Here is a 15000-nt window from a genome sequence, read left to right as displayed (position 1 = left end):
CAACAGCAGCAGCAGCAACAGCAGCAGCATCAGCAGCAGCAGCAGCAGCAGCAGCATGGCTGACTTGTGAAGGCGAAGACTGGAGATTATTTGTTTTCGGCTTTGTTGTTTGTTTGATTGCCTGCAGCAGTTCTTTTTTATATTTGCATGCAGTTAAAAAGGCTAAAGTTGTGTGGAGGCCGTTAACTAAACCAATTTTACGCTGACAGAGATAATGAGCAGACGCCTGCAAACATATCACACAATATCAGGTGCTGCTGCTCCTGCTGCTGCTCGTAATGCTGCTACTGCTGCTGCTCGTGCTGATGCTGATGCTCCTGCTCGTGCTGCTGCTCGTGCTGCTGCTGTTGATGCTCGTGCTGATTCTCGTGCTGATTCTCGTCCTGCTGCTCGTGCTGCTGCTAGTGCTGATGCTCGTGCTGCTGCTGCTGCTCGTGCTGATGCTGCTGCTGCTGCTCGTGCTGCTCGTGCTGCTGCAGCTGCTCGTGCTGCTCGTGCTGCTGCTGCTGCTCGTGCTGCTGCTGCTTGCGGAGCAAAGGAAATAAGTAAAAGAAATAAGTAAAAGACAAAAGGAGACAAACAAAGGAGACAAATAATGAAGACAAAGAGAGACAAACAAAGACAGAAGAATAAACAGACACACAAAATAAAAAAGGAGACAGCAGAATAAAATAAAATAAACAGAGACAGCAGAGACAGCAGAGACAGCAGAGCACAAACATACAATAAAGAGAGACAGAAGAAGCAATTACAATGAACAGAGACAGAAGACGAGACAAATAAAACATAAAAGGAGACAGCAGCACATTAAACAGAGACAGACAAAACATAAAAGGAGACAGCAGCACATCAAACAGAGACAGACAAAACATAAAAGGAGACAGCAGCTTTTACTTGCAGCTGAGGTGCATGCACATTGCTTCCTCCGAAAGGAGGCGGAGGAGCTGTCTCCGGTCTGTCTAAGACAACTATCTCTCCTTCATAAGGCTCAGCAACCACCTCTATCTGCAGCAATAAAACAAATAAACAAATAAATATATATAAATATATATATATATAATATATATAATATATATATATATATAGACAGCAGATATGCTGCATATTACATATTGAACGAAGGCTGATGCCCCTCTCAGCGAAAGAATAAAATTCGGGCTGCTGCTGCTGCTGCTGCTGCTGCTATTGCTGCTGTTATTGCTGCTGGTGTTACTGCTACTGCTGCTCTTTTTGCTGCTAATGTTGCTGCTACTGTTGCTCGTGGAGAGTTTGCTGCTGTTCTTGCTGCTACTGGTGCTGCTTTTGCTTCTATTCCTGCTGCTTTTATGCTGCTGCTGCTGCTATTGTTGTTGCTGCCGCACTTGCTGCTGCTGCTGCTGCTGCTGCTGCTACTGCTGCTGCTGCTGCTCTCACCTTGTCGCTAAAGATATGTCTGCTTGCACATATTCTGTCAACCATACAGGGCAGCAGCAGCAATTTATTTTTTAAATCCTCTTTAAGTCGCGCGACAGCCCCGTGATCGTTCTCGCATGCATATAATATCACGCGCTCCTCCTCAGGCCTGCACAAACCCTAAACCCTAAACCCTAAACCCTAAACCCTAAACCCTGAACGCTAAACCCTTAGGATGAGATAGGCATGGATGCTGGATGCTGCTGCTGCTGCTGCTGAAGAGACAACTGCTGTTTTTGCTGCTGCATTTTCTGCTGCCATTGGTGCTGCAGCACTCTGTCTTGCTGCTGCTGATGTTGCTGCTAGAAGCAACAGCAGCAGCAGCAAAAGCATTCATTTGTTTGTTTTGTTTTGTTTTGCAAACTACAGCCAACAACTCAATAGCGAATAACTACATATAAAGATATATATATCACATATTTATCTACATGTATATCTTTGTCTATATATATATATATATATATATATATGTATATACATATATATATATGCATACATATGTATATATATATATTATATATATATACATATATATATATATATATGTGCATACACTATATGCATATATTCATATATATACATCTATATATATGATATAAAAAGATTGTTAATGTGCATGCATATATGCATATACATATATATATATATATATATATACATATATATATATGCATATCTACTTATGTACATATAAATTAAGAGAATATATATGCATGCATGCATTCTTTACTTGCTTACGTGTCAGGTAGCTGCTGCAGCAGCGGCCCCAAAGCTGTCTTTAATGCAGGGCCCAGCGAGCAGCTGAGGCTGCCTGCGATTTTTGTTAACTCCAAAATTATGCGGGAGTCGCTCGTCAACACAAAATGTCCTGCATGCATGTATATGCATGCATGCATGCATGCATTTATGCATGCATGCATGCATGGAGTGTATATGCATCCATGCATGCATGCATGGATGCATTCATATAAGGCTAGTGCATGCATGCATCCATGCATGCATGCATTCATATAAGGTTAGTGCATGCATGCACGCATGCATGGATATAATGTAAGTGCATGCATGCATGCGGCAGCTCCCCAAACAAAGCCCCAAAAGACAAATTTTATTGATGGTATCTTCATACAAAGTGCAAACACAAACAATTCGCAAGCAGCATCAACAGCAATAGCAGCAGCAATAGCGGAAGCAGCAGCAGCAGCAGAAAGAACAGCAAAAAGAAATAGCGACAGTAGAACCAGCATCAGCAGTAGCAGCAACATCAGCAGCAGCAGCAGCAGAAACAGCAGCAGCAGCAACAGCAACAGCAAAAACACCAGCAGCAGCAGCAGCAGCAACAGCAGAAACAACAACAACAGAAAAAGGAACAGCAGAAGTAGCAGCAGCAGCAGCAGCAGAAACAGCAGCAACAGCAACAGAAACAAGAACAGCAGCAGCAGCAGCAGAAACAACAGCAACAGAAACAGCAGCAGCAGCAGCAGCAGCTAACTCGCTGTTTCTCCGGCGGAGAGGCTGGCGTGATGCGCTTTTGTTTTGAGGGTTTCGATGAGGTCTTCAACTTCTTTGGGGTGTACATACACTCGAAGGCTGCACACTTTCTCTCCGTTTACAAACACAGGTACAGACTCTCTCTTCTCGGCCTCCAGCAGCGGCTTGAAGTCCTCTGCAGCAGCAGCAGCAGCAGCAGCAGAAACAGCAGCAGCAGCAGCAGCAGAAATAGCAACAGCAACAGAAAAAAAACAACAGCAGCAACAGCAGGAAAATAAACAGCAGCAGCAGCCGCAAGAAGAGAAACAGCACCAGCAGCAACAGGAAAAGCAACAGCAGCAGCAGCAGCAGCAGCAGCACCGGCGAATCACAAAGTAGTACAAGCAGCACACGTGTAGCTAGCTAGCTAGCCAGAAGGCTGTGTATATGTAGCTAGCTAGCTAACAAAGAGAAGGTAGGAGACAGAAGAAGACAACGAAGGAGACAGATGAAAGAAAAAGAAACAAACAAAGAGATCAAGAGACAGAAGAACAAACAAAAAAAAAGACAGAGACAGAGAGAAGGAAATAAACAAAGACAGAGATAAAGAAGAAAATAATAAAAGATATATATATATATATACGCATATATATATGTTAATATATATATATGTTTATATATATATATAATATCCATAAACAAAACGAAGACAAAGAGAGACAACGAAGGAGATAAACAGCAACAGAGACAGCAGAAGACAGCAGCAAGCAGGAGGAGTGCTGCTGCACCTGAGGGTCTCTGCAGCAAAATCAAATCCTTCATCTGCGCTCGCAGCATCGCCTGCAGCACTAAGCCAAACCCTAGCTTCCCTCCTCCGAAGTGTAGATGAGGTGAAGGCAGCTGCAGCTCCGGGGCTTTCGGCTGCTTGTCTCTCTTGAGCACCTCAGCAAGCTGCACCACTGGCAGCAGCTTCAACGCCTTCCTGCAGCAGCAGCAGCAGCAGCAACAGCAACAGCAGCAGCAGCAGTGGTTAGGTGGAAGCGGATCGCTCAGCTGTACTGATGCCGCGGGAATGCATGCATGCAACATGCATGCAAGAAGACACAAACACAGATTGCAGCAGCAACAGTTGCAGCAGCAGCAGCAACAGCAACAGCAACAGCAGCAGCAGCAACAGCAGCGACTTTGCTTACAGACTGAGTCCCCGTGCGATTTCTTCGAGGTCTCCTGCAGCTCCCCTTGCACCTCCTGTCTGTGTGCGCATGCATATATGAACAGAAGCAGCAGCAGCAGCAGCAGCAGCAGCAGCAGCAGCAGCAGCAGCAGCAGCAGCAGCAGCAATAACAACAACAGCGGAATCAGCAGCAGCATCCCTCTCTCCCCCTCCTTCCCCTGAGGCCTCCCGAGCCCCCAAGTACGCATGCATGCATGCACGCATGCATGCATGCATTGGTCTGCATTTGTTAGTGTTTATGCTTGAGGTTTACCCTGAATCTCTGATAAGCCATTCGCCACCTAGCGATTTGTAAAAGGAGTTGTTCGTCTCTATGAAAGGGTGAGTCTGCTTCATAGGCCCCGAAAGGAGACAGAAGAGACTCTGCATCTTCTTCAGATATCCCTTCGGGTAGACGAGGTGCTGCATGATGCTGCTGCCCTGCACCACCGTGCTGCTGCTGCTGCTCCTGCACCTCCCGAAGCGCCTCCCCTACTTCACCCTTCGCCCCCTTTGCATGGCCCAGACGGTGCTGCTGATAGTCCTGAAAAACAACAGCAGCAGCAGCAGCAACAGCAGCAGCAGCAGCAACAGCAGCAGCAGCAGCAGCAGCAGCAGCAGCAGTAGCAGCAGTATTAGGTAGGTGTATATGCACTTTAAACCTTCTTGCTTTATTCCCTGAATAATATAATTGCCCTCTAGAATGACAGAAGTACACACAAAGCGGTGCGCTTATTCTGTTTGTAAGGAAAACTTCTTTGTGCATTTCGATGTTATCTCTGTTGATCTCAACCATGAATATTCATTTAATAACAATACATCGGATGCAGGCTGTCTTAGCAGCAACCCACGAAGGGGCCTCGCTACGGTGGTGCTGCTGAGCTGTCTGCACACCGTCGATCCAGCAGCACCTGGTGTAGTGATGTGCAGCAGCAGGTGCTGCTGTTGTTGCTATGCTGCAGCAGATAGTGGTGCTGTTGCTATGCTGCAGGAGGTGGCGCTGCTGCGGTGGTGTGATACAGCTGCAGCTGCTGCTGCAGATGCTGCTGCAGCTGATGCAGGTGCTGCAGCTGCATGCGCTGGTGACGCTTCACACCTTTCGAAAGCGGAAAATCGCAGGGTGGTCGAGGGACTCAAAGATTGGGCGTCCGAGGTGGCAGCATTCTGCTTCTTGTGAAGAAGTCGCCTCAAAGGGAGGCAACGCCATGCTGACAGAAGAATGTGGAAAGCAGCAGTTATTTGAATGTCTGGGCTGTACAGACAACTGTATCAACAAACCCGTAGAAGGCGGGTTCTTGAATAACACGGTAAACTCCTAAGATCGCACAGAAACGCCTCACAAGCTGCAGCCAAACAAGCAGCAAAGCAAGAAGAAGAAAAAACATGTACGGCTCTGATTCCGCTCTTGTACGTCGCTCTCTGTAGCTCAATCTGGTATTAATAGAATGTAAAAATCTGCATAAATCTAATTTCATTTGAATTTTTGAAATTCATTCATAAATTAATGCAGAAAAACGCCCCTACAACTCACCGCGTGCACTGTCAGAGGGAGCCCGGCCGCGCGTGCAGCTCAATGGGAAACCGAGCGAAAAGGAGAGAAAGCGACAACCTGAAAAGAAGAACGTCAATAAAATTGAGATTTGGAGGTTTTTATTGAATTGTTTTGTTGAATTAATACTCAAAAAGCTGAAGATGCTCCACCGTCTTGTAGGGTCTACGAGGCGCACTGGCATTATGCATGAGCCGTTGGTGTCTAACTGACATACCGCTGCTTCTTTCTTTCTTTTCGCAGTTTAAAAAAATGAAATTCTTTGTTTTTTATGGATATTCTCAAACATTTTACTAAAATCTCTCTCCTAACAACCGTATTCCACAGCTGTTGCTGGGTATTTGCCTATTTTCGTCTGCCTTCACAGTGGTCCATTCAACTTCCGGTGTATGCTCACCTTTAAAAAGCCGCAATTTCAGTGTTTTTTGTTGATATTATGTTGTAATTTTGCTTTAATCTCTGTAAAGCAATGGCCATCTATACACAAAAAGCTTATTTTTACGCAATTACCCCCTCTACTTCTCAGCGATCGGCAGCACGACAGCACGGGAAAATTCGTGAATATCACTTTTCTTTCGAAGCATTTACCTTTGAAAAACAAGAACAAAAAAGCTAATTAATCTTATTCTTTTGAATATTCCTCCGAATTATTCAAAAAAAAGTCTGAGCACCGCCATTGCTTTGCACGGCCGGTATTACTTAGCAAGAAACAAGTTTAAATAAAACTCTTCAGTGAATATTATAAACAATGCATTGAAACACAACTCAAATCAACACAATGCAGGGACTCCCGCTCTAAACACTAAACCCTAAACCCTAAACCCTTCACAGGAAGAGGGCTTTGGTGTGCAAGCAGCAGCAGCAGTCAGCTCTAGATTAGATGTGAGGGTTTGAGGGTTTAGCAACAAGGGCTTGGGGTTTATCATTTAAATGTTAGCCACAAGGGATTCAGGTTTAGCAGCAATCGTTTAGGGCTTAGCAGCTAGGGTTTACGGTTTAGCAGCTAGGGTTTACGGTTTAGCAGGTAGGGTTTAGGGTTTAGGGTCCCCAGCCCCCACCCGCTGCATCCTACAGTAACTCGCAACAAATCTGTTTGCTGCTGTTGCTGAGGGGCCTCGCTAAGGAGCGGCAATACAGCTTTTGCTGCTTTAGCTCAGACGCAGCAGCAGCAGGAGCAGCAGCAGAACAAGAGCAACACCAGGTGCAGCAGCACTAACGCGAACAACATCCGTAGCGGCACATCCGCAGCAACGAGATTCGCAGCAACAACAGCGCAGTAGCAACAGCGCAGTAGCAACAGCGCAGTAGCAACAGCGCAGCAACAACAACAGCAACAGCGCAGCAAGAGCAGCAGCAGCAGCAGCAGCAAGAGCAGCAGCAGCAGTTTCATTTCATGAGGAGTAGAATTAGCAGAAAGTTTGTTTTAAATAGAGAAGCTGCAGCTGATGCCGAGGTTTCCTAGGCCCTCAACCCCACGAACAAACCCTTGCTGCCCTAAGACACCAGCAGCAGCAGCAGGAGAATCATCAGGAACGCATGTAAGGTTGAGCTGCAGCCTTCCTTGTCTTGCTGCTGCTGCTATTTGAAGATTTGTGTCTGGCACCCTATAGGCAGCCCCCATAGAGAAGGGCCTGGGCTGCTGCTCCTGCTGCAGCTGCTGCTGCAGCTGCTGCAGCAAACCCTGCTGATGCTGCACCACCCGCAGCAACGTCTCAGCCTGCTGCTGCTGCTCGCTCCTCTGCATGCGCATACCCTTTGCATGCAGCAGCAGCTGCTGCTGCAGCAGCTGCTGCAGCTCCATGCACCCCCAACGCTCCCGCACCTGGGAAGAAGGAATACATTGTAGCAGCAAACTATCAAACTGCTGCAACACAGCAGCAGCAGCAGCTTCTAGCTGCTGCTCCGGGCTTCTCCCTTCGCTGCTGCGGCCTCCCTTGCCCTCTGCACCAGCAGCAGCAGCAGCAGCAGCACTCCCAGACACGAAGGGCTGGAGCAGCAACAGAATCTGCTGCTGCATCTGCTGCTGAAACAAGCCCTTCGCCTCCCTGTCTACATAGGCTTCTATCTGTGTTTCAGCACGCTGTAGCCTGCCGTCTGCAGCTGCAGCAGCAGCAGCAACTGCTGCTGCTGCTGCTGTTTTGGATACAGCTGCATGCAGTTTCTTCTTTGCTGCAGCAGTAACAGCAGCTGCAGCCATTTCAGTGACAGGCAGACGCCTCTCCTCTGGGTCTCCCTTTTTTCTGTGCTGCTGTTGCTGCTGCTGCTGCAGCTGCTGCAGCAGCAAGGACTGCACTTCTTGCCTCAGGGCCCCCAATTGTTCAGCAGCAAACTCAATTGCTGCCCCAACAGCAGCGTCTACAGCTGCTTGTGCTGCTGCTGCTTGTGCTGTTGCTGCACCGCTGCTGCCGTTGTTGCTCTCGCCGTTGCTGCTTGTGTTGCTGTTGTTGTTGTTGCTGCTGCTGCTGCTGCTGCTGCTGCTCGTATCTCCTATGCTGCTGCTGTCATCCGACCCTCCTTTCCGCTTCAGCAAACCACGAAGGGCCCCAAAGGGGTTGGCGAAGGCCAGAGTGCGTGTACCCAATCCCACCTGCTGCTGCTGCTGCTGCTGCTGCTGCTGCTGCTTCCGCGCAGCAAACAGGGTGCTGCTGCTGGGGTAGGGGCCCCACAGGGAGGAGCCGAGATGAAACGAAGAGGGAGAGCGGCTGTTAGGCAGCAGCACACCGTCTGCTGCAGCAGCACTAAAGATAAACACGCAATACAAACCCAGCAGCAGCAGCTGCATAGACCTGAAGAGCCGCTGTCGCCGCTGCTGCTGCAGCTGCTGCTGCAGCTGCAGCTGCTGTTGCTGCAGCAGGCGTGGCGTCAGCATCTCTCACACCCACAGCCGCCTGGCTGCAGCAGTTGACAGTCTGCAGCCAGCAGCAGCAGCCGCAGCTTCAGCAGCAGCAGCTACAGCAGCAGCAGCAGCAGCACCTTGCTAAGAGTCTCTGGTGTCCCCTCAACTCCACAAGGTGTCCCCTTTCTTGCTGCTGCGGCTGCTTGCTGCTGCTGCTTGCTGCTGCAAATGAGCAGCAGCAGTTTTTCTTCTTTTTGCTGCTTCAGTTTAAAGGGTTTACAGCCAACCCCCACCCCACAAGGACCTCAAACCCCCCAAGACACACAAACCCTAAACCCTAAACCCTAAACCCTAAACCCTAAACCCTAAGCCATAAACCCTAAACCCTAAACCCCAAACCCTAAGTATAAGGAAGAGATTTTCTTGTTTGCAGCAGCAGTAGCAGCAGCAGTTATCTTCTTCTGTCTCCGCCGCTGCAGCAGCAGCAGCAGCAGGAGGGGGGCCCCCAGGGGGGCCCCCCAGGGGTCTCCTATTTGCTGCTGCTTCGGTGTTATTATATATATGCTGTCTCTTATTATTATTTTAAATATATATTTCTTTTGTTTCTAATATATAAAAATAATGTATAGGGCCCCTGCTGCATGCACTCCTCTCAGCAGGGGGGCCCTGAGGAGTTGGAGTACTGCAGCAGCAACAGCAGCAGCAACAGCAGCAGCAACAGCAGCAGCAGAAGGACTTCATGTTGCAGCTCCGTGTGCTGCTGCTGCTGGGGCAGCAGCAGCAGCAGCAGCAGCAGGTGCTGCTGCTGCTGCTGCAGATAGGCCTTTTGCTGTGCAAAGTTTAAGAGACAAACAGAAGAGACACTTCAGCATTTGGAGCAAGTGGAGGCCCTGGGGACACCAAAAGCCCGATGGGAAGCAGCAGCAGCAGCAGCAGCAGCAGCAGCAGCAACAGCAGCAGCAAGGGGAAGGCGCTGCAGCGGCTGATGGAGGCGACCCGCGCAGCACCGGCACTCTACCCGCAGCAGTATCAATAGAAGCAACAGCAGCAGCACCAACAGCAGCAGCAGCTGCTGCTGCTGCTGCATCTGGGCCTGCTGCATTATCTGCTGGTATTATTCGCTCTCGTCTAAGAGAAGCAGCAGCAGCAGCAGCAACAACAACAGCAGCAGCAGCAGCAACAACAGCAGCAGCAGCTGCAGCAGGGCCTCGAATTGCTTCAAGGGGGCCCCCTCGTCGGGGGCCCCTCCGTTGGGAGGCCCCCCGATGGAGTGTATGGATGCTGTCAAGCAGCGTGCTGCAGCAAGAGCTAAAAGAAATATTTGCTGCTGCTTCTTCTAGTAGAGCAGAAGACAGCGGCAAGGACACAGCTTATTCAACTTGTGAAGTACGTAAGCCCTTGGGGCCCCTACTAACTCGTCTCTCTAAGTCAAACATCTTTCTTGCTGCTGCCAAGCAGCATGCTGCTGCTGCTGCTGCTGCTGCTGCTCGTAAACCACCACCACCACCACCAGCAGCAGCAACAACCGCAGCAGCAGCAGCAGCAGAAACGCCCGCATCAGCAGCAGAAACGGCCGCAGCAACAGCAACAGCAGCAGCAGAAACGCCCGCAGCAGCAGCAGCAGCAGCAGTAGAAGAGCGACGCGCAGCAGAGGAGCAGCTATTAATGCAGCTAGTAGATTTCTACACCACACGAGGGTTCGACAGACACCTGGGGGCCCCTCAGTTGCTGCTGCTTAGAAAAGGAGTCAAGGGTTTTCATCCGAGCAGAACAAAAGGAGGTGTAGACGGCTCTCCCCCGAATATCAATAAACAACAATTTTGCGCATTCGCACTCGTAAGCGAGGGTTTAGGGTTTAGGGTTTAGGGTTTAGGGTTTAGGGTTTAGGGTTTAGGGTTTGGGGTTGACGGTTGAGGGTTTTGGGTCTGGGGTCTAGGGCTCAGGGTTTAGTGTTTAGGGTTTAGGGTTTGGGGTTTAGGGGTATCCGATTTAGGGTTTAGGGTTTAGGGTTTTAGGGTTTAGGGTTTCGGGTGTTGATTTGTTTTTCAGAGTTTCTACGCTGACTTGTTAAAGAGTCAAATGCCGCGAGGGAGGCCTTCCTATCGAGCCACAGGCCCCCAAGGGTTTAGGGTTTAGGGTTTAGGGTTTAGGGTTTAGTAGGGGCCCGCACAGCCTGACGCACCACGGGGCCCTCCGCTGAAGCGCTAAGCTTGAGCGCAAGCGGGCAGCTATGGTGTATGTCTAGCTAGCTAGCTAGCTAGCTAGCTAGACACACTCCACAGTCTGTTCATATCTAGCTAGCCCTGCGTTGGATAGCTGGCTAGCTAGTTAGCTAGTTAGCTAGCTATCGAAGTAGCTAGCTAGCTATCGAAGTAGCTAGCTAGCTACGAGGAAGCCAGGTAGCTAGCTAGCTACGAGGAAGCCAGCTAACTAGGTAGCTAGCTAGCTAGCTAGCTAGTTGGGTGTCTGCGGCCTTGCTGCTGCCATTCCTTCTGAGTCTGCGGTGTACGTACAGCGGAGAGACATTCTTTTTCTTGTTTTGTTGTTTTAAGACACAGCCTGCAGCAATGCTCTGTCCCCTGCTGTCTTTGTCTCTGTCTCTGCCTGTCTCTGTCTTTATCTCCGTCTCTGTCTCCTCCTGTGTTTGTCTCTGTCTCCTTCTGTCTCTGTCTGTCTCTCTGTCTCTGTCTGTCTCTATCTTTCTCTCCCTGTCTCTCTGTCTCTATCTGTCTCTCTTTCTCTGTCTCTGTCTCCTCCTGTCTTTGTTTCAGTCTCCTTCTGTCTTTGTCTCCTTCTGTCTTTGTCTCCGTCTGTCTTTGTCTTCGTCTCCACCAGAGGGCAAGAGACAGAGACAAAGAAGAGACAGCAGAGGACAGAAAGGAGACAGCAGTCTGTCTCCTTCTTCTTTTTATCTTTATACATGCTTTACAATAAAAAGACAAATTAAAAATAAAATAAGTCTCCGTTCGCTGCATGCATTAAACAAAAAAGTAAGAGAGACATATATATATATATATATATATATGTATATATATATATATATGTACATATATAATATATAATATATATATATATATATATATAGAAACTGTCTCCTTAGACGAAAAGGAGACAGACACCAGTAAAGCTGTTTGCTGTTTGTTTTTCTGCTTTATCTTCTCTGTCTTTTTTGTTTGTTTTATATTTCTTCATTCGTCTGTCTCCTTTGTCTCCTTTGTTTGTTTTATATTTATCTTTCTTCTGTCTCCTTTACCCCTCTCTTATCTTTTATCTTTTATTTGTTATCTTCTGTCTCCTTTCTTTGTCTCTGCTGTCTCTTCTCTACTGCGTCTAAGCGACAGAGACAGAGATGGAGACAGACAGATAAAAAGAAGAAGGAGACAGACAGATAAATAAAAGAGACAGACAAAAAAAGAAGTAAAAGAGACAGAGACAGATAGAAGAGGAGACAGCAAAAGAAACAGAAGAGACAGAGACAGATAAAGAAGAAACGGAGACAGATAAAAAGCAGAAGAAGACAGAGATAGTTTAAAAAGAGAAGGAGACAGAGAGATAAATAAAGAGCAGACAAAGAGAGACAGAAGAGACACCGAAAGAGACAGGGAGAGGAGACAGAGACAAAGACAGAGCAGGGCTTAGACATAAGAGTTTATTAAAAAAAAACAAATAGGCTAAGGAGGCTTATGAATGCGAAGCCAACGCAAACTGTCTCCTTACACCCTCATCCTAAAAGGAGACACTTTAAGGCCTCAGGAGGTGCTGTCTCTTCTGCTGCTGCTGCTGCTGCAGCAGCAGCAGCAGAAGAGACAGATGCAGCCGCTGCTACAAACTGTCTGCTTATAAAGAGACAGTCAATCCTGCTTCTTCTGCGTTGCTGCTGCTACGTCTCCTGCTGCTGCTGCTGCTGCTGCTGCTGCTGCAATAGGTGCAAAGTGTCTCCTATCCCTTTGCCTTCTAAAGCATGCAGGAGACAGACAACGAGGAGACAGTAGGAGACAGAAAGGAGACAGTGCAGTTAGCTGCTGTCTCCTCAGCTGAGCTGCAGCAGCATTGAGGTGTATAAAGGCGACAGACGGAACAGCATATAAGGCGCCGCTGGGCTGTCTCCTTTACTGTCTCCTGCAGCTACTGCAGCTGCTGCTGCTGCTGCTGCTGCAAAGCTAACGCTAAAGTTAAAAATATTAAGTCTCTTTAGAGACTGTCTCCTGCATGCACTTCTCATGCTGCTGCTGTATAAGGCCAAGCCCCAAAGAAGAGTGCATAGATCTCCACCCAATCACGTGTGACAAATACAGTCCTGTTGCTGCTGCTGCTGCTGCTGTTGCTGTTGCTGCTGCTGCCAGTAGCAGCAGCAGCAACAGCAGAAGGCACCCCACTCCAGCCCTCCGACCGCAGGCAGTTATATAACGTAGCAGCAGCAGAACCCTCAGCAGCAGCAGCAGAACCCTCAGCAGCAGCAGCAGCAGAACCCTCAGCAGCAGCAGCAGCAGCAGCAGCAGAATCTCCTCTCAAGCAAGCGAGGAGATTCGACAGTGGAGAGAATTTGAGCTCCTTCACCTGCGCTATCTGCACGCACAAACCTAAACCCTAAACCCTAAACCCTAAACCCTCAACCCTAAAACCCTAAACCCTAAACCGTACACAATCTGCACTAAACCCTAGACATGAAACCCTAAACCCTAACTCCTAAACCCGAACCCCTACACAATAAACCCTTAACCCTAAACCCTAAACCCTAAACCCTAAACCTTAAACCCTAAACCCTCACCCTTGAGGTCGGGCGGTAGCCTACAAGAATAGCTACATCTGCAAGCAGGAATGCTGCTATATCTCCAACCCTGAACGCGAACAAACAACAACAACAACAGCTGCTGCTGCTGCTGCTGCTGCTGAAGCTGCTGCTGCTGCTGCTGCTGCTCAAGCATTGGCAGGATCAGCAGCAGCAGCAGCAGCAGCAGAAGCAACCGCAGCAGCAACAGCAGCGACAGAAGAAACACCAGAAGCAGCAGCAGTATCACAAGCAGCAGCACCACACGCAGACCAAGCAGAGCAGCAGCAGCAAAACAAGCAGCAGCATCAGCAGGAAAACAAGCAACAGCAGCAACAGAACAAGCAGCAGCAGCATCAGAACAAGCAGTAGCATCGGCACCATGAGGAGGAACAAGAGAAAAAGCAGCAGCAGCAGCGGAACAAGCAGCAGCACCAGCAGCATAAGCAGCAGCAACAGCAGAACAAGCAACAGCACCACCAGCACAGGCAGCAGCAGCAGCAGAACAAGCAGCAGCAGCAGCAGCAGCAGCAAAGAAAGATGAGGCTATACTCACGAGTCACCAACAAAGACTGTCAGCTTCGGAGCAGGCGCTGCGGGATATTCTCCACGGCCAACTCCAGCAGCAGCAGCAGCAGCAGCAGCATCTTGCTGCTGCTGCTGCTGATCCATCTGCTGCTGCAGCTTTCTTATTCCTGTCGCCCAGCGTTGTCTCCTCTGAAGAGTTTGGAGTTTATCAGAGGGAGCAACAACATTTCGATGCAGCTCGCCTAAACACACCAAACCCTAAACCCTAAACCCTAAACCCTAAACCCTAAACCCTAAACCCCGAAGCCCACCCCCCAAACCGTATGCCCTAAACCCTAAACCATCACCTGTGAAACAAACCCCGAGGCCCCTAAACCCTAAACCCTAAACCCCAAACTCTAAACCCTAAACCCTAAACCCTAAACCCTAAACCCTAAACCCTCACCTGTGGATACCCCATCACTTCCGAAGTAGAGTTCGTTAGATTCAACACAAAGCAGCGGCGTATCTACAGGAAGCTGGAAGCCGTCAGCAGCAATAGCTGCTAGGGTGCGTACAGCTAAACTGCTGCTGCTGCTGCTGCTGCTGCTGCTGCTGGTGTCTCCTTGTAGCAGTCGAGCAGCACTTTCAAAGGCAGCTAAGTTAAGCGGCTGCCAAGCAAATGCTATCTCCTCCTGAGGGTTGTCAAGAAGAATTTGCTGCAGCGCCCCCCGCATCAGACGCCTCAGCCCCTGATAGATTATTCTTCGGCTCCAAGACAAAGAAATAAACGCAACAGGGACGCCCACAGACATCAGACGCAGCAATGTCTGCATGCAGCAGCAGCAACAGCAGCAGCAGCAACAGCAGCAGCAGCAGCAACAGCAGCAGCAGCAGCAAAGACAAACACAAACATACGAACTGTAGGTGGCCTGCTAGCAGCAGCAGCAGCAGTAGGATTGTTGCAGCAGCAGCACTAGGTGTTGTAGCAGCAGTAGCAGCAGCAGCAGTTGTTGTTGTTGTAGCAGTAGCGGCAGAGCATTAGGAATAGTTGTAGCAGCAAAAGAAGCAGCAGCAACCACGACAGCAGCGGTAGCACAGCAGGCAGCAGCAAAGGAAACAGCAGCAGCAGCAAATGATGCAGCAGAGGGGATATATATATATATATACATATATATATATGTATATGTATATACATATATATATAT

General features: G+C 48.8%; 4 protein-coding genes across 4 annotated transcripts in view; 1 reads left to right on the top strand and 3 right to left on the bottom strand.

Annotated features, from left to right (window-relative positions):
- The window catches only part of EAH_00044700 (hypothetical protein, conserved), a gene marked incomplete at both ends in the record, with an annotated part of 6494 nt that extends 1155 nt beyond the window's left edge, over positions 1-5339 (bottom strand). The window contains 7 exons of the mRNA XM_013391648.1: positions 895-1005; positions 1414-1561; positions 3031-3115; positions 3708-3901; positions 4113-4171; positions 4407-4676; positions 5229-5339. Of these exons, the coding sequence (XP_013247102.1) occupies positions 895-1005; positions 1414-1561; positions 3031-3115; positions 3708-3901; positions 4113-4171; positions 4407-4676; positions 5229-5339 (978 nt within the window). The remainder of the gene's footprint in view (positions 1-894; positions 1006-1413; positions 1562-3030; positions 3116-3707; positions 3902-4112; positions 4172-4406; positions 4677-5228) is intronic.
- Positions 5340-7104: 1765 nt separating this feature from the next.
- Positions 7105-8550, bottom strand: EAH_00044690 (Apicoplast PPC1, related; the record flags this gene model as incomplete). The annotated part of the gene is made up of 1 exon (XM_013391647.1): positions 7105-8550. The coding sequence occupies one exon, from the start codon at positions 8548-8550 to the stop codon at positions 7105-7107; it is 1446 nt and encodes a 481-aa protein (XP_013247101.1).
- A 588-nt stretch (positions 8551-9138) lies between these two features.
- EAH_00044680 (hypothetical protein, conserved) lies at positions 9139-10725 on the top strand (the record flags this gene model as incomplete). The annotated part of the gene is made up of 2 exons (XM_013391646.1): positions 9139-10353; positions 10678-10725. 2 exons carry the CDS (start codon positions 9139-9141, stop codon positions 10723-10725), a joined length of 1263 nt encoding a protein of 420 aa, XP_013247100.1.
- A 2010-nt stretch (positions 10726-12735) lies between these two features.
- EAH_00044670 (hypothetical protein, conserved) lies at positions 12736-14529 on the bottom strand (the record flags this gene model as incomplete). The annotated part of the gene is made up of 4 exons (XM_013391645.1): positions 12736-13083; positions 13286-13355; positions 13842-14055; positions 14259-14529. 4 exons carry the CDS (start codon positions 14527-14529, stop codon positions 12736-12738), a joined length of 903 nt encoding a protein of 300 aa, XP_013247099.1.
- Positions 14530-15000: the final 471 nt, after the last annotated feature.

Source organism: Eimeria acervulina, genomic scaffold, assembly GCF_000499425.1.
Source record: "Eimeria acervulina Houghton genomic scaffold, Eah_scaff621, whole genome shotgun sequence".
NCBI lineage: Eukaryota > Apicomplexa > Conoidasida > Eucoccidiorida > Eimeriidae > Eimeria > Eimeria acervulina.
This window is presented reverse-complemented; position numbering and strand designations above follow the sequence as displayed.